Below are 19222 nucleotides of genomic sequence, written 5' to 3'. Positions count from 1 at the left end.
TCAGTTTGAGCATTGGTATTAAGATATTGAATAGTCCTAGCACATATTGTGGTCCTCTAATAGGTGTCAAGAGATTTTAATAGGATTTCTGCAGGTGTAAGCAAATCTAATTGAATGCTTGTTAATGCAATGACAGAAATATTACCTAAAAAAAATATATATATATACTTCTTTGCAAATCATTGTATGCCTATTTTCTGCAAAATTTTCATAGGGATGCTTATTGTCATGAGTGATGTTTTGGTGTCCAAATGTTGACCTTTCCGCGTGGTATTTGGCTGGTCCAGGGCACTCCAAAGCGCATTCATCCCGTGGCCAGCCTTCCTTCCATACAGGCTGGACTCGCATACCATGTGATAAGCAGCAGCCGTTGTTTTGATTGTGAATACGAGTGGCGCTGATATTGATCCGGTGGGCTAAATGAGCCTTGTGGGTCTCCTGTTTATGCAGAAGAGCGGTTATGCCTGCTGAGTGGAGCGGAGACAATAAATCGATATGCAAGGTGGGTGGGGGGGGGCGCATGCATTGCGGCTTCAAATTGCACTTATATTTATCTCCTTGCCTCTGTTGATTAACCTTAGCGGCAATGTTTGCGAGTCAGTGAGGCCCGTTCTTCTTCAGCTATTGTGGATCGAAATCAGAATTAGAGTAAGGCAATGTGCAAGTAGCATCTGTGAATTTATTTTTTTAACCCAAGTACTCCTAAAAGGAGACAGTACATTGTTCTTTTCAAATTAAGAGCAAATGAATTGGAACATGAAGCAGCTTATCACTAAACTGTTTTTATGAGAGGATTTTATGTAATATAATTACAGACTGACTAAATAAATACATTCTTTGCATATTAATGACATTGACAAGTTTTTGAAATGTTTTACATTACTACGATATAGCGCTGTGTTTTTGTCACAGAATTAAAAAAAGCATGATGATATTTATAGAAACCCTGGTAAAATCTCCAGTACCAGAGACTCGAACACTAACTTTAAGAACAGCGCTACTAAACCAGGAAACATTGTGATTTTTAGGATGTCAAGATGATTTCGAAACCACACGACAGGAACTCTTATTTTTTTTTTTCTCAGAGCCCACCCGAGAAGAAAATCAGCACTTGCACAAGTGTTGAAAATGTCATTGTCTGCAATGGTCTCTCATTGGTGGACAGAGAAAAGTCAGATAGCAGTCTGGTTGCCACGGTGACCGTGGCTGGAAATGACCATGTAACAGAGGGTAATTGCAGTGTCTGTAAAAAGGTGATGCTGAAAATTAAAATTCAGAGCTTTTAGTACTTACACACAATGAAAAAAGTCTGCGTGGAAATAAACCTCCTTTATTCAATAGTCATTTACATTTGATATATAAAAAATTACTTACATTTAATACATTTTGTCAAAATACAGAGCAGTCAAACCACATACAAATCAAATATAAAATTATAAAAAGTCTTTATATTTATCCTCCTTTCGGAAAGTAACGGTCTAAGATAAGTCTTGGTTGACGAGCCTTGCGGTAAAACTCCTCCTGCGTACATAGCGCAATACATGAGAGTTAGAAAAATATGATATTCGGCGTTTGTCCTCTCAGCCAATACAGTACAGGATCTGATCGGAGAACATTCAAGGTGGGCGTCGGTCTCTTTCGGCATATTCTTATCGTAACATGGGCGACAGTGATTCAAGTCGGTGCCAACGGCAAAGACCATTTCAAACGCTCGATGGACAAAACTGGAAATCCGAGCAGCGTCCACTGGTTCGAGAAAGGATGTGGAACACTTAAAAAACAAAAAAACATACACACAAACGACAACAACAAAATCCCCACACGTTTAACCATTCCGTAATGATTTGGAATTGGTCAGAAAAACAGTCACTTAAAAACAACAACAACAAAAATGGCTTCTGTTTTCTATAGAGGTGTATTGCTTTCACGTAGGGGAAAAAAAAAACAAAAACTCATGTTTTTCTCAGTTATTTTTTTGGGGGGGGGGCTTGATTACTTTAAATGTTTTATTTGATTAATTTTTATCTTTTATTTTTATCCGACATTAAGCAAAAAAAATGTTCAGAAAACTATTAAAAAAGAAAAAAATATTAACAATAATAATAATATTAATAATAACAATATTCCACAAAACAAAAAATATATTTGGGGGGAAAAATATTCCACTGAAAAAAAATATTTTGAAAAAGTGTGAACAACATTTCAAAAGCAGAAAAAAATGTTCTAAAAAAAGCTTCAGTTTTTCTGAGGTTTAATTTTTGTTCTTTAAAAATCTCTGAAAACAGTTAAAAAAATCACAAAATACAGGATTTAAGTGCTGCAAAATATAATTTAGGGGGAAAAAAAATCAACAAATAAATGAATGCAGAAAAAAAAACAGAGCATCAGTTTGTTTTTCTATCGTTTAAAAAAATTGGTCTGAAAACCAGTAAATAAAAAATACACATGTACATCAAAAACAGAAACAAACAGTGAAGAACAGTAAAAATATAAAATAAAAACAAATAAAAACCAGAACAAAAGCAGAAAAAATGTTCTGAAAGGCAGGAAAAAAAATATTGCGCAAACTAGAAAAGCATAAAATACTCTCCCAAAACGATTCTAAATCAGAAAAAAATATCTTATAAAAAACAAAAATCTGAATAACAGTAAAAAAAAATAAAAAAAGCAAAGCCCAATGACTCACAAGTGAATGCAATACACTTCAGTTTTCCACCTATTGGAATAAATTTAGGTTACAGATGAAAACGGTTCGGACTATATCAAACAATGATATGATGCGAATATATTTTTTGCACTTCAGAAGCTCAAGTGTCATCCAACTAGGGCCGGCGTAACCTTCCCTTTAGCAGTCAGAAAGCAAGGTGAAAAAAGCGGCCAAATGACAGCGAGCGCACAACGCCGATGCGGGAAAAACCTAAAAGCCTCGTAGAAAATTATTGTTTTACCGCCATTGTGTTATACATCCTATACTGTGGTTTCAAAAAAAAAAACGTAGAAAGAGTCAAGTAGGCTATGCGGCGGTTTCATGAATAATCCCCTCGAATTTCTTTGGGAGTAGCTCTCTTCTCTCGCCGATACTGATGAGCGGCTTCTGACAGTTTTGCCCGTCCGTATACATCTTGGCATACACCGGATTGGCGTAATTCATGGGCTGCAAGAAAAAAAAAGATGCCATATCGTTAGGGACGACGCACCACAATTGGATCCCCCGCCGAGTCGCTACGTTTGCTCACAAGAAATTTGTAGCCTCCAATTTGACGCTAGTCTGTTTGAAAGTGAAAAGATGATATTTGCCGCCCTACTACTAGGCGGAATTGTGGGCCAGTCGTGTATGAGCCAAAGAGCATTTCCCTAAAGTCAAGCACGGGGGTGGAAACGTGACGCTTTGCGGCTCTTTCTTCGCAAAAGGGCGCGGGGCGACTTTAGCGCTCCGATGAACGGAGCCGCCGACTGGAAAATTTGCGATGAAAACATCCTTCCCTCGGCGAGAAGATGGCCCACCGGCATGACCATGAGACAAACGTCTCGTCCGATTTTATCTCTTTTTTTTCGGGCTGTGTTGACCTGAGCTAGATTTCGACAAGTGCGCTGGATCATAGTCAAGAGAACGGTATCTCTGCCTTTACCGTGGTTACACAGGTTCACATACTTTATAAAATTGCAGAAATTGTGGTATTACACCTTTTAGGGCCATTATAGAAAAAATTGCACCAAGCACCATTTACACATGGCTTCATCTCTAACCATTAATAAGTTACCGCCTTTTCGACCAGTGATATAAAAATACGTCAAAAAAAAATTCTGGCAGCTAAAAGGTCAATATAAAAAAATATACCATATTTTCCGCCCTATAAGGCGCACCTGAAAGCCTTGATTTTTTTTAAAAAGCTGATGGTGCGCCTTATAATTAGGTGCGCCTTAAATATGGATCAATACTGAGATTGAGATTGAATTGATAAAATAAACTTTACCTGTTTCTTTTGTGTGTTTACAGTTGAACAAGGTTGCTCATATTGAAAATGACTTATTATGCTATTAATTATAATTATTATTTGAGTTATTATTCTTATTACTTTGAGTATTACTATATTGTGATTGAAAAAGTTTTCAAATATGCCATGAATTGAGGGTGCGCCTTATAATCGGCTGCGCCTTATATATGGAAAAAGTTTTCAAATATGTCATTAATTGACATATAACCCGGTGTGCCTTATAGTGCGGAAAATACGGTATATAGTTTTTTCACGTTTAACAAATTTACCTGTGTCACGTAAAAAAAAAATGCGATGACTGTAGCAAAAACAAAATTGTGTACTGTTGCTTTAATATTTCAAAATCAGTGTGTGCATCTGCTGAGGAGTTGTGAAGCGGTGCCAAGGAAATGAAGCTTAACATGCTCAAATATTATAATTGGCATCCATCCTCCTGAGAGACAGCCTATTCTTTTGTGTCCACTATAGTGGACACTTTTTTTGGGGTCCATATACTTTGACTCATCAGAGCTCCCCTACAAAGTCCTAGCGTCCTCAGCCGAAGACATCCTTTTATTTCCAGCGATGTCTCATGTTTGAGCTGGATGCATTTCACTTAACCGAGACTAAGTGGACACAACGGTGGACACGAATGAATAGGCTGGCTCTCAAGAAGGATATCCCAAAAGTTGACATGGTTAATCATCAAGACAAACATTTTCATGTGATTGTTGTGACATTAAACAGCAAGGAAAGATCGCAGGCACCCGAAGGTCGCTCATTGGTTGCTTACATTCTATACAACGATGATTCATGTCCTTATCGGGCAAAGTCATAGTGAGGTTTGAAAAATTCACCTGTCCGGGGATTACCTCCTTGGGCACCGAATTGATACCCAAGGTGCGAGGGTCGCTGGATTTCACACACCAGCCCTGCAACAGAAGCAAGCGGCGCAGCTCAGCATGCAAAGTAGGCCAAAACAAAATGGCCGCCGACGCTTCCTTAGCGCTTAAAAGAGCATTCCAGAACCCGCGGTCATGCCGCAGCCATCGGGGGTTTAGGAGTTTGTTGCAAAAGGGTGAAAAACTAGTAGAAAGGTTGGAAATGGAGCTCCGACAATAGAAAGCGGCAAGATAGAAGATCGAACCCCCACCCATTAAAAAAAAAAAAAAAAAGTCTCATTGGAGTTATTATATAATACTAAATTAGCTTAATTAGATCTGGTTTTTGGATTATTAGTCATCAAGGAGGCTTATTTGGAGCAATATTGTCAAAAAAAAAAACTGATTTGAACAGTCTTTGTGCATTGTTTTTTTTTTTTTTAAGCTTTGCATACTGTAAATTTATTCATCCTTAATTCCTTAAAGAGGAAAAATACATTTTTATTTAATCGAATTAAATGTATTTTATAATAATTACATTTTTTTAACATTTTGACAAAATATGTCAGTTGTAAAATTCTAAAAGGCAAGAGGCCAGATCTGCTTGTTTAAATTATTCACATATGATAAAAGAACCAAAACATATTTTTAATTGCTTTTTCTATTAATTTTAAACAAAAACAAATAATGAAGAGTGTTCTCAGTGTCAAATTTTATTTTTTTTAATTAAATGAAAATTCAAACAAATAGTTCTCTGAAATTAGCACTAATTTAAACTTAATTATCAGATTGTTATAAGGCCGACGCCATATTTTTTAAAATGCGGAATATCGGCATTGATTGTTGGTCTAACTAAATTAGTTTGTTTCTGAAACATAAACAATATAATGCCTTGAGTTAATTGAAACAAAACAAATTAAGTGAGGCTGTTTTCAACTCGGGTTGTCGATTTCTTTTTATTATATTTGTAATCATAAATTTACATGTGACTGTAATATGTTACTCCAAACAGGATTTTTCATTTGAAGATTTTTTTTTTGCCAACTCATTCATTACCATTGACGGCTATAAACGTCAAAGATCTTTTTTCTTTTCAACATTGCCAACTTTCAACTTCATTTAAACTTAGTTGGCAGCGAAATAGTTTAGCATCCCCCCGTTCCCGAAAATAAATAATGTAACGACGGCCCCTATCTTGAAAACCTCCAAAAATCAGGTCACTTATACCTCAAGGCAATCATTTTGGCACCTGTGAAGTGAAATGATATATCTGGTTATCTTCCACATTAGCGTCACGCCTTGCACTTGGGAATGGAGCAGAATTTCCAAACGTACACCCGATCCTTTTAAAGTTCTCCGATTGGGAGGCGTTGACGCACCTTGTGAGGGTCCAGCGTGAAGCTGGGTCGCAACAGGCTGCCCGCATCCGCGTGGTTGTCGTGATCCACTTCGTACATGTTGTACGACGGGTTTCCGATCTCCACGTTGATCCCTCCGTTAGTCACGGGCTGCCTTTGCACGCGTTTACCCCTGCAGGGCGAGTCGCATGTTTATTACGCGAAGAGATGAAAAACGTTTAGCATTCGTCCCGTCAGCTTCTGTCAATCTGGAAGGGGACGCAAGTATCGTATTTCTCTGTGTACAAATGGAGTTTTTTTCCTCTTTTTCAACCCCCATATAAGGGGGGTCGACTTAGAACGGCTTAGATCCATTTTTTTCCACATCCGTATTTGAATAACGGTAATTCGAATGTGAAATAAGTAATATCATTTCATGTGCAAGGCTTACAATAATTAACTAGATGTAAAAAGTCTATTTTGATATAGTATGCATGTTTACACTTTCAAATGCACTTTCATCAACCTTATTACCGCTTTGTTTTCAACAAGGCTGCATGGATAATTTTTTTTAATTTAATTTTATTTTATTTATTATTTTTTCAAGGAAAAGACGGGCTGATGTCCCCTTCAGCCCTTAGACATGCAAATGATGACTTATAGGACTTTTAGACATACTAATATTGTGTCAAAAAATAAAGCATTGAAACTCCAAATTATTTTATTGTTTATTTCATTTTTATTGTTTATTTTATTGTTGCAACTTTAGCATTTGCATCTACGCGCAAGCGTACATTGCCTTGCAGTCTTGTCTCCTCCTACCCCCCGCAACAGTATGTTCGTCCATATAGTACAATGTAGAAATACCGATAAAGTACCGCGATTTTGTCATTTTAATCGTAGACTTATTAATTCACCCAAATTGAAGTAAACAAAAGGGTTGGGGGGTCGACTTATAAGTAAGGACGACTTGTACAGAGTGAATTACGGTAACTGTTTTTGGAATGTGGGAGAAGCGAGATCCAAACCTGAGTCTACTAAACTGCCATTTTGCCATTTTGAGCAGTTTGAGAAAAGACATCAGACGAACTCAACTGGCACGCTAACGGAAAAGCTGAACAGCAGCCCGAGACTTAATGAATTCAGATTTTCCAAAAAACAAAAGAATGTTTTATCCTCATAGATTATCACTAAGCAGCGCAGTGAGAAAGTGGTTAGCGTGCCCGCCTCAAATTTGAGGTTCCGGGTTCGAAACCTGGCTCCTTGCTCGCCTGCTTTTCTCCAGCTTCCTCGCATACATTCCAAAAACAATCAGATGAAAAAAGACATGGCGCCTAACCTTTGCTTTCGTCTGCAGATGTAAATCCCTGCTACCACCATCACAATCAAAATCACCAAAAGGACCAGAGGGACGATGATAGCGATGCTCCCTAAAGAAGATTGGAGGATAAACCATCAAAAATGAGTCATTTTACTTTTGCGGACCTCAAAAATTGAAAAAGAGTTATTTATAAGCCCCAATGGATCCACAACAGCAAGCTTGTGCCTGTTAATACAGCTGACATTTAAAATTCTTCAGAAAAAATTGATATATATATATATATATTATCTGTAATATAAGTAGCAATAGCGGCAGAACCACACCATTATTTTGAGAAAAATAATATATATATATATATATATATATATATATATATATATATATATATATATATATATATATATTATCTGTAATATAAGTAGCAATAGCGGCAGAACCACACCATTATTTTGAGAAAAAAAAGAAAATGAAATGCATTTGCAACTACTACCAGGCAAAACAATCTCAATTTGAATCAATTCATTTTGATTGCATTTTTTGCCACATAAAGATTAGCTTTACGAAGAAATATGGCAATAGGATTGTGTTCAGCCAGTGTACCTTTGTCTCAGATGTAAGAAAAAAAAAAACAACAACATATTTAGCAAGGATATAACTTTGTGTGTGCCAAACTAACCTCCACTGGTATTGTCTGATCTACTGCTCTTGGGTGCGGGTCTCTCACATTGTGTTCCAGCCCAGTTTGTTGAACACCTGGTCAGCAAAATATAGCATCATTAAAACGACACAAACCCAGTATAGTGTATCATTTTCAGGAGATCAAACGTGCTTCAACGCCATGTTGAAGCCAACATCTGAGGAAAATAAGCACAATATGGATGCATGTTGTGTGAGGGTTGAAGTTGATTGTGTAGACATTAAAAACAAAATACAATCCTTATATCATGACGTGGGTCCCCGCTAACGGAGAAGGAATGTAATTTCACACGAGGAGCGCAGATGGGTTTACAAAGCATGAAGGATCCGGGGAGGTGCAAGCGGATAATGTATGAATCGCTGCTAATTACATGCACTCGTAGCAATTACAGCAAATATGACACCGACAAATGGCGCGGACATCCTCCGATATGCTTTCGACCGGCGTTCCACCCATGAACTTTCACCATGCGGTAAGCGATCCTCATCTGCGGCTCGCCTCATGCGCGTTGATGATGGCGCATTGGAGCTGGCCCGCGGCGTCCTGGGCCGCGTGGGATGGGTGACAGGAAGTGACGCAGCAACTGATCATGTAACAAGTGCCTCCAATAAATCATAGTGCCCAATTACACATCGTCGCTAGGAACATTTTTTGCCTCTTGCGTTGACTGAAAAGGACATCACATGTGCTCAAGGCGCACCTGTTGGACAAGCGGAGTTGTGATTGGATGTTACCTGAGCCAATGAGCGTAGGTGATGTCATTTTCCGTCGGCAGCAAGTGGCAAAATGAAATATTTTTTTAGGTATTACCTGCACATAAATACTTTCGTCATCCAACTAAAGATGGACGGTCAACACTTTTTACTTCTAAAAATGGCTTAAAAAGTGAAGTATTACTTTAAAACGGAGTACACGTTTGGGTGCCACTGAAAACAAAGTACGGTAAAACAAACTATGAGGTTCAAGTCATATGTTACAAGAATAAAGTTATATATTTTTGAGGTGAAGTGCAATGTTCTGCATTTAATTTGAAGATACGGTTTGAAGTTATGAGAAAGGACGTATATGTTAATATTTTTGTCTACTTTTGCCAAGTATTATTTGGATTAAAATATCAAGATGCAAGGTTGAATATGCACGAGAAAAATATAATATTGAAAGGAAAAATTATACATGAATAACAAGAAAAAAGTCATATAACTTTCAATTTAAAAAAAATATTAACTATCAAAGTAATTTTTGGAAATGGCAAAAAATGAAGTTGAGTCATCCTTTTTAGGAGTAATCACCATCATCTTCAGAAAAAAATACATCAAATGCACATTTCAGTGATATAATTTTGAGATTTCATTCAGATTTCCTAGTTTGAATATTTTTTTAGATTAAACGTGGTAACAAAGTTGAATATATTTCAAATGTTTTATATATTTTTTAAAAAAGCCATTATTTTTTACTGCATCCATAAATTATTAGAATGCCATGTAACCAAAATAAAAAAAAAATAACGTTTTCCTTAATGTTTACATATTTAATACAATGACAATAAAGGTATTCTACGATCTCTTTTAACTTGACATCTATTTGTCAACATTTCATTTTAACAGGGCTGGTGTTTAATGAGTTAAAAGAAAGAAAACAACATGTGCAACTTTACCCTCGTAAAATACGACGAGCCCAAAAATCCAAATTGACGACCTAATTCTTAGCTTATTCGTACTTTAGCCTTGCAGTGTAATCATTTTGTTATCATTTCATGCTGGCCTTAATACTTCTCTGTACTTGAATTTTAGCGTGCAATGGAAGGAAAACATTTGGTTTGTTTCATACTGCTTCATAGTGAGAATACCTGACAAGATGGCGGATTTTGCAATGCGCCGTCTTGATTGATCCGACAATCTAAACTAGGAAGTAGGTAATCATCCTAACCATTGCATTTTGGAGCACTTGTGACACAAAGAGTTGCTACAAGGCGGTAGGTAGAAAGGGGCCTCCTCCCGGGCCGGGCGGCGTGATGGGAGTCGAGTGAGCGGGCGAGAGCGCTCGGTGACCTACTTGCAGCGGGGTTTGTTAAGAGCTGTTAATGTGCACATCCCCTCATTCTGACAGAAGTAATCGCAGGGGTTGGCCAGCTCATCGCAACGTTGGTTCTTGAACCCTGACGTGCAGCTGCAAAACAGCGTCGGCGGAGTGAGGAAAGGGCCTTTGGAAAAAGCACACTCGTTGACCTGCCCGTTTGCGTAACGCCTCCCGATTGACACGCCAAATCCTCTTTAGTGGCTTTGAGGAGAAGATGGAGCGCAGGCGTGAGCGTGCCGCTAATTTCAACAACTAGATGTTTACACCCAACGGCTCTGTTGCTCGTGCAATGAAAGAAAAAGAGATTCCGTTGATAGCCTTGTCATTTTCAGCGCTGAATTGTTCATATTATGTATGATTTTTCAACCCGTACCTCTAAAAACACATGTTACCTCTTGCTGTGCGCGAGGCTCGAATAATGGCTCAGGTCATGTGACATTACAACCCGACCTGCGATCGGTCATTAGCTGAGCCCTTCCCGAATGCGATGCCGTTTCTTTCGCAAGTAGCGAAAGGTGATTTGAACTATTTTAGTATCAGCCATCAATGACACTCCTTTAGAAATATTTGGAAAAAAAAAAAAAAACAAATACCAGGGATTCGGTGTCTATACTCTATTGGATGAGTTTAAAGCATTGCTCATAAAAAAATAACAGTCATCAAATTAATTGTTCATAAAATGGGTATAGGTCAAGAGAATGAGGCAATTTGGGTAAAATTTTCAAGATTTTCTTCTTTTTTTTGTTCCATTTGCACATGGAGAAACAATGTGCCATAAATTGGAGGTTGCAATCTCTTTTTTTTTTTTTGCCCCTATCAATTTCTTGGACTCCATAGCTCCGGGAAGCCCCATTTTGAGAAAAATGTTCAACAAACATTCACAGCATAAAATTGAGTTATACTATAAAAAAAAAATATATTCTACATATTATGTATTTCTGTTCAATGTGAAAAGAGGATGGCACGAGTGCTCTCCTCCACCACTTGTGATTCAAATGTGAAATTTGGAGTACAGTATAACCTTGAACAGATCAGAAGTCATTGAATTCAAGACATATCCAAACACCACCTAAACCGAGGACACCTTTTCCTATGCTTATAAATCACATCTGCTAACGTACGGAATATTAGTCATTGAGAAGAACGACGACAAGCCGGCCGCGGATTAATACCTGCTGAGTTATAATCGCGTGCTGTGCAAGAAAGAACGTGAAATAGCAAACTGTGAATCCATTTTTTAAAGCCAAACTTTAACAGTTATCTGTGTGATAATATGGTTTGGAAATAAAGTTTTGTTTTGAATAGGTTTTGAACAGCTCACCCTATTTTTGTATCCAATTTTAAGTTGATGATAACTGAATCACCATTGATTCTTTTTTTTTTTTTTATAGATCTGAACTTAATGTGCATACTTAGTGTTGAAGCCAGTCAGAGTCATTTGAATACCACGGTTAATAAAAAAAAAAAATGCTCAGGGCAGCTTATTGAGGCATAAACAGTGAACTTGACTCATCAGCAATGTCAAGCACACTACGCTGTCCTGAAATCAAGTAAAATCGCTAAATATGCTAATTAAGGATGTTTAATAAAAAGACCGAACAGGACTGTAATTGTACTGTACGACACCTGTTCCAGCTCCAACATTAGCGGCTAGCAATGTTAGCAGGAGCTAGCACCACTGAATGCTAGCAGCGTTAGCGGCAATCCACTGACCCATTTAGGCTGTCGAAAGCAATCGGAATTACTTTTCGAAGGCAGGTCGAAAAAAATGACTCAGATGACAAACTTGCTGTTGCTACTGATCACTTTTGAACAGCTGGATTACTCAATTGTGCTGTTTTAGTCAGTAAAAATTGCTAGTGTGTTTTTAAGTCAACACGTTTTATCAACAAAATTAGTTGAAAATAAAATTAGATTAAAATAGTCTGCTGCTATGCACTGTTTATATTTAAGTAAAGCAAGTCGTACAACTGAAAAATTCAAGTTTATTATTTTGCGCAAACGGGTTTTACTGTCTTCTGTATTTATAATCGTTCTTTAACCAAGCAAAAACATATTGTAGCTTTTTAATTTTTTTATACAAATACCCTATTGTTGAACCCAACTTTAAACCCAAACATAAGTTGACTCATAGGCATTGGCCCCGCCCCCTTGACATGGTCATCCAATCACGTTCAGATATTTTCAAGATCATCAGAACTTGTAAAAAACACTAATTCACATAATAAAACTGCAGGGTCGCTATTTGCTACACTGCAAAGTAGTAGAACAGAATTCAAAACCAAATTGTTGGCAATAATGTCAAGACCGCCGCTTCCGGTTCACGCACAAGTAAAGATTCTTGATAAAGTTGTACAATATCTCCGCATACATCTCCTGTTCCTTTAAGGAAATAATAAAGCTTATGATCGGATCTGTTGACCTCCTCCAATAAGGTTGAATCATTTGCATAGAAATGGATTCTATCCACTCGAATTTGTGAGATGGGTGCAAATTTCAATGGGGCAAGCCTGGACAAAGGCCAGTTAAAAATGCAGAGCGTTGGGCTTGAGAAGAAAGGATTTCCAATTTCCCCCTTGAAGAATTTTTTCACAAAGCACTGATTATAACTCAGGTGATATTAATCTGGCCATGCTTGGAAGCGTTACACTGATTTTTTTTTCTTCCACTGAATGTCATGATAAATGAGTGACACATAGCCCATTTCTTTCTGGAGAGCAAACTTCTAAATCCTACAAGTCGGGAAACCTGACACTAGCTCTTTACTGCAAGGAAGACTAGTGTGATATGCTCAAAATGGCAAGCTATGAACAGGATTTTTTTTTTTTTTTTTTTTATCCGAGTGAACGCCTTAAGCCACGACGGCGTGTCACACAGCCCAAGATGGCGCTCTGGTATCCGGCCCCATGCTGCGCCCCGGCCTCCGACTTCAAACCCCACTTGGGTTTAGGGATCGCGTCGCGTCGGAATCTTACAAGGTTGTGCGACTCCCCGAGCGGGGAAAATGGGGGCCTGCGATGCTTCTCGCTTGTGCTCCTCAAGCCGGGCTTACCGGGATCAAGAACCGCCATTTGCATGTAAGCGGCGAGGGGGAGAATAATCAGAGCGGCGGCAAGTAGTGACTTACTGACAGAAAGGCAGGTTGGTGTCGGGGTCCAGGTGACAGGTGCCTCCGTTGTAGCAATATCCATCACACAGCTGACAGCTTGGTGCAATTCGTCCATTTGTGCAACTGACAAGAGAGGAAATAATGACTTGTTGTGACAAGTACAAATGCGCACATCATGCCGAGAACTGCAGTCTATTGGAATACTTGGTTGCTTTTGCTGCCGTTTATATGTTGGTGCAGCAAAAAGCAACTCATTTCAAATGAAATAAATGACAAAACTATAATCCACATAACTATAATGCTATTAAATTGTGCTTTGGTGTAATTGGGTGCGTGAATGGTTGTGCATCCCCTGTGTGCACTGCAATTGGCTGGCAACCAGTTTAGGGCGGGCCCCACCGACTGCCTGTAGACTGCTGGGATAGGCTCCAGCAAGCCAGTGATCCTCGTGAGGAGAAACGCCTATAGAAAAAAAAATGGACATCGCCAATCTGCTACACCTGCCTTGAGAGGGTTAATGGAGTAAATGTGCTTTTTGTTTTACACCCAATTCTAAAGTTTGAAATAAAACATAAAATCAGTGGCAGGAATAATTTTAATGAAGCCGATCAACGGGTTTTATTTTGAAAAATTTGAGTCATTGACATCCCGTGGCACCGCGGCGCATAATATGTGTAACAGGCGCAATTATTTAATGTGCTGTAAACATCTGGGACTTGACAAACGTATAAATAATGCAAACGTCTGGGCGACGCGCCTCCCGACGCACCGCGAGCAGAAGGCGATAACTCACTTGCAAAGCACATCCGCCGTCTCCTCGTTAATGAGGCACGGAGCGCCGTGGCATCGCAGACACTTGTCCACCTCGCATTTGTTTCCCTCGAACCTGGCGGGACACACGCACTCCACGTAGCCGCTGCTGGACAGCGTGCAGGCCTTAGAATTGACGCAGTAGTGGTGGCAAATATCTGCCAAGAAAGGGAACGACAGCGGATGCTAATAACACACCGGGAATGTAGTTTGAGCTGCTTTAATTGGACTTGTGAAAGCTTTTAATGGGACTTAATTATCCTTATCAAATGACATCTTAGCCACAGTTGAAAACATTTCACCCGTTGGGCAAACAATGGGAGGAGGGATGCTAATGATGTGGAGCCAAAATTGTTTCTCGCGCTAACAATAATTACAAAGCGGTGCGGGGAAAAAAAAAAAAGACAATCAAATCATTATCACTTCTGCACAGAAACGCCTGACGGTTGTTTGATTGTGGTATTTTCGTTTTGTTGTTTATTAGAATATGTGCTATTTGCTGAAGGGGGGCGGGCTTGAGGGGGGAAGCGTTCGCATGAACTTTTAAACGCATAGGTTTGAAAAGATATCTGAAGCAAGCCTTGTCTACACCTAACCAGGGATATTTAAACCCGCTCGTGTGTAAAAAACTTTCGTCCACTTCCGTTGTTTATTGAAAAAAAAACTGCTGCTACAAGAACACCAAGTAGTGCGGTTTTGTTCATTTACAAGCACGCCAAACCGATATGCAGCAAAAGTGTCGTCAAATTCTGTCCAATCAGATAGAACGTCCGTATCGCAATGTCCGTATCGGCGTCTTTGGCGATAAATAGAGGAGCTTGATGAGGTAAATTTCTGGTTGCTACACACAAACATGGATCTCGAAAATTTGCCAAACCTGCTCAATGCAGTTTTTGAGACCTTAGGTTTTGATGAAAAATAAAAGCCCAAGCTGGTATAGGAGAAAACGGAGACATTTCCCAGCGCCCGTTTGCAAGAACCCTTGCTAGTGTAGAACATGCCTCAATTACTCCGCCTTTTATGTGTCAATCATGTACTTGAACTATTTTCCTTTGAAATGGATAAATCAGCTCTTTAAAGGCAACTGTTCACTCAACAACCGTTCACTGAAAAGAGCCGTTCAAAAGATCGGCTCATTTATGTTTATTTTCAAACATCAATGTTATACTCTTAAAATAACCACTAGTTAGTGAGCCATTGCAATTCATGACATACTTTAAGCATTTCAGTGCCAGGACGTTTAATATTCTCTTCTTCTAAAATATTGTGAGGAGTAAAAACATTTGTTGGGAATGATGCCGTTCAAAAGAGTCGATTTGTTGGCAAACGCGTGGCGAAAATCGGACAACTCACGGTACAGGCATCGTTCTCCCGTGTATTCGGACAAACAGCGGCACACGGGTTGGTTCCCCTGAGTGACATCACATGTTCCGCCGTTCAAACAGTAGTTGTCGCATATCCTCTTCTCGCAGAAGGGCCCTGAGAAGCCCAGAGGACACTGGCAAGTAGGCTTACCTAGATAAATGGAGACGTGAGAGGTGGGATTAGGGAGTGCACGCAAAAGCACAAACATTCATCTATAAATAAGGTGAAGGAGCTTCCAGCACAGCAAATGTTTCAGAAAGCCTTTGGGATTACAGGTTATGCGAAAAGTAAAGAAAAGAACTCCTGCGCCGCTTTCTATGTGCCCGTGCATGGGCGTAGGCTGAGATTTTTCTGTAGGGTGGCCAGGGTCACGCATCACCTCAGTAGCTGCGTTTTAATCATAGTTTTTCGCGAAATAAAAGTAATACGTCGGTCTAGGATTGTTTTTTTTTCAGCAGCGGGGGCAGGTATATTTCCTACAGAGCAAAATAGTTGTATCAGGGTTCTATAGAAACTTTTACACTGGCACCGCACAGGATTTGCTCACACCCTTTCTCAGGGAGAGACAGCACCACAGGACTCCAAATTTGTAGTTTCGCTGTGTGTATTTTGGTCTTTATTATATTCGGTCACCTCATGTAAACACATGGACTCGGTAAACTGAGATTCTGCCGGTGGTCCTAAATGGTTTTTGAACGGTAGTCCATTTGTGTTTAGACATGTCAGGTTTTGTTAGATTTAATGCAAAGCAATAGCCAAGTTTTAGGCCGCTGTCAGAGGATGCGGAGGAAGAGTAGGAGAAGTCATAACAAACATCGCAACAACACAACATAACACGCCACAAACACACTGCATGAGCCAACTTCAAAATAAACACTGTAAACAATACATGGATGTAATTGCAAAAGCCTTATCAGGCTTTTATTTTGAAGTTGTCTCTGGTAGCTGCCGGTGTCAGAGCGAGATTTATGACACATTCGACAACATTTTAAACTCATACAAAATAGTAGGCCATCCAACCATTAATATTATGATAATAATAATGAAATTATGATAATAATAATGAACATTCATCATTAATAATAATAATATGGGATAAACCTGCAAAATAATGCTCCATAATTAGAAAATGGTTCCACAAATTAAATCAACGATTCACAAAACAGTTCTGCGTGAAACAAATAAAAAAATCCATTTTGGACCATATTTGGACCATATTTGCTGAAATCAGCAAGGGGTCGGATAATATAACATTAATATTTTCCAGCGCGCGGCCATGTTGTTCTGCTCCTGGCAGAGCACATCTGCCTCAGGTGTACGGAATTCAGTGTCTTCATTCTCGCAGCGTTTGCGTGGGAAAAAATGAGCAATGGCCAAGTTTGGGTTTCTGCACTGGTACTGGCAATACAATTGAAATGACAGTAAGGCATATACCAGAAATATAAAATGTGGGAGTGCATGTTGGAAATAGCAAGCCATTTTCAGTGAGTGCCCATCTCCTCTGTGTAATGTGGTCGTTATGTTAGATGACATGACTTCATGGCCATCAAATCACATGTGAGAGACAGTAAAAGCAAAACCAAAATAAATAAATAAATAAAAACCCAGTGAGTGTGCTAAAGAAGACAACAATTTTCCAAGCATGCGAGGTTCAAAGTAAGAGGCACCAAAGCAGAACAAATGAGGTATCCTTTTTTTATCCCCTGAAATACCCTCCAGGTATTTTGGAAAAGCACTAAACGCAGCAAGTTATCCATATTTTGAGGCTTATGCTAATGAAACATAGGACCGACCACCAACGTAATATCTGGGGGTGACAGCAATGACAGAAATGACATAATTATCCATTCCAGCTTGTATATGAAGCATATTCTGATAAATAAGTGACATTTATATTCTTAGACGCGATATCTTTGTCCAACAACTGATAGTAACAAAAAACGGTTTCCAGTGACACACTTGTAAGCAAAATGTCTATGCACAACAACAAAAAAAACGGTCTTGGTTACAATTGGCCAATCATTACAAGTTCATTAGCAGGCTGTGAAACATGAGCACAATGATACCTCTAAAGTAGAAATCAATTCCAGGCAACTTAAAAGACGCATATAATGGAAAATTGACTTGTTAATTGTTTGTATACAAATAGTTGAGTCTCTGCAATGCTTGGCCAACCATCAAGTGTGAAATTACACCAATGAATAGATCTTTGGTGAGCTGTTTTTTTTTTCTTTCAAAACGTGTCAGTAAATAAGAATTTCAACAACACAGAGTTTCTCCGCCTATGAGTTGGCGCAAGTAACCGCAATTTCCAAGCGACAGCTACACAGAAACAGAGATGGTATTTCCAATATTAAGTGTTAGCATTGGGCGAAGTCACTCATATCTGAAGGCACTACCAGTATTCCAAAATGTTTTTTTCTGATTTCTTCTATGAGCATGGGCAGTTTTGCAAACTTAAAAATTGAAATGCCTCAAAAAATGCGAACTTTTATCTAAAGTGGACTCAAAAAGTGCACACACACTCAATAAAAATAAATAACTCAATAAAATAACCCAATTGTTGTTCTGAAAAGGACAGACCTTAATTCGGGTCGATTTGACCTTTTTTTCCCTTTGTAAATAAAATGGGGTCATATTGGCCCAAGTTGCAGTTAGTACTTGGTCAAAAAAGGACTGAACAATATTTGGGTCAATTTTACTCAACTTTCAGAGTTATTTTTCACAAAATATAACCCCAAAATAGGTGCGTCTGTACAAGACCTCAGAATTTGAGAACAGCTTGGACTTGATCTTCTTTGTACAAAACAACCTTTCAGATTTCAAGGTTAAGTCTACGCAAAACAATTGGGACGTTTTATGTATCGCTCATTTAATCCAACGTTTTTGATTAAAAATAAAAATAGTAACCCAAATAGAACACCCTAAAAATAAAACTTCCCAAAAGAAGCGATGGTCACTTTGTGACTCAACTGTTTTCAGAGCGCAGCTTGCAGAAATAGAGCGGTCGCAAGGTTGGAGGAAAGCAATGCGGTGAATGTTACTCCTACTTGGGTCACTGTGCAAAACAGAAATGAATTGCATGAAGCCCCCACATTTAAAATGCCATTGTATCTCATTTTTTCTGCCGAACCCATTCCCTGGGGGGAGTCAGCTGCACCTACTGCATGCTTGTGAGCTGACAGATGACAATCCCGGACTTTTTGGACGTCCGAGTCAATTGAAAAATGAACCAAAACTGGACCGCCCCGGGAAACTGTAATCGAATTTGTGGAGGACTCAAGGTTTGTGAAGGCGACTTACCCAGCGGTGAGCCCATGCAGGTTCCCCCGTTGAGGCAGTAGTCTGTGCAGTGGTTGACCTCGCAGCGTTCACCCGAGAAATCGGGCCAGCAATAGCACCTCCAATCTCCCTTTTCATTGGCTAAGCAACGGCCTCCGTTCTCACAGGGGGGACGACACAGTTCTCCTTCGCCGCAGGAGAAAAAAAAAAAGCCCACTTTTCTTACAGTGGAACCCAATCACGGTAAACACAATGAAAACATACGGCCTGCTGGTATTATAGAGTTGATGATGAAGAAACAAACTAAAAAAATACAACTCAGGAAATATACAAGAAAGAAAAGTCCGTTTTGTAGTGGCGCCATTAGGAG

The 19222-nt window shown here is 39.0% G+C and overlaps 1 protein-coding gene across 1 annotated transcript in view; it reads right to left on the bottom strand.

The window, feature by feature from the left end:
* Positions 1 to 1314: 1314 nt before the first annotated feature.
* LOC148423597 (low-density lipoprotein receptor-related protein 1B-like) overlaps positions 1315 to 19222 on the bottom strand; it is a 247169-nt gene continuing 229261 nt past the window's right edge. The window contains exons 84-92 of the mRNA XM_088415013.1: positions 18874 to 19038; positions 15559 to 15720; positions 14189 to 14363; positions 13414 to 13518; positions 8190 to 8266; positions 7532 to 7622; positions 6235 to 6385; positions 4832 to 4906; positions 1315 to 3154 (exon numbers count right to left, since the gene is read on the bottom strand). Of these exons, the coding sequence (XP_088271139.1) occupies positions 3014 to 3154; positions 4832 to 4906; positions 6235 to 6385; positions 7532 to 7622; positions 8190 to 8266; positions 13414 to 13518; positions 14189 to 14363; positions 15559 to 15720; positions 18874 to 19038 (1142 nt within the window). The 3' untranslated portion in view covers positions 1315 to 3013. The remainder of the gene's footprint in view (positions 3155 to 4831; positions 4907 to 6234; positions 6386 to 7531; positions 7623 to 8189; positions 8267 to 13413; positions 13519 to 14188; positions 14364 to 15558; positions 15721 to 18873; positions 19039 to 19222) is intronic.

The sequence above is a fragment of the Hippichthys cyanospilos genome, chromosome 5 (assembly GCF_059441005.1).
Source record: "Hippichthys cyanospilos isolate Australia breed blue-spotted pipefish chromosome 5, RoL_Hcya_1.0, whole genome shotgun sequence".
NCBI classification, from domain to species: Eukaryota; Metazoa; Chordata; class Actinopteri; order Syngnathiformes; family Syngnathidae; genus Hippichthys; species Hippichthys cyanospilos.
Note: the sequence above shows the minus strand (reverse complement) of the source record. Positions and strands in the feature narration are given on the sequence as shown.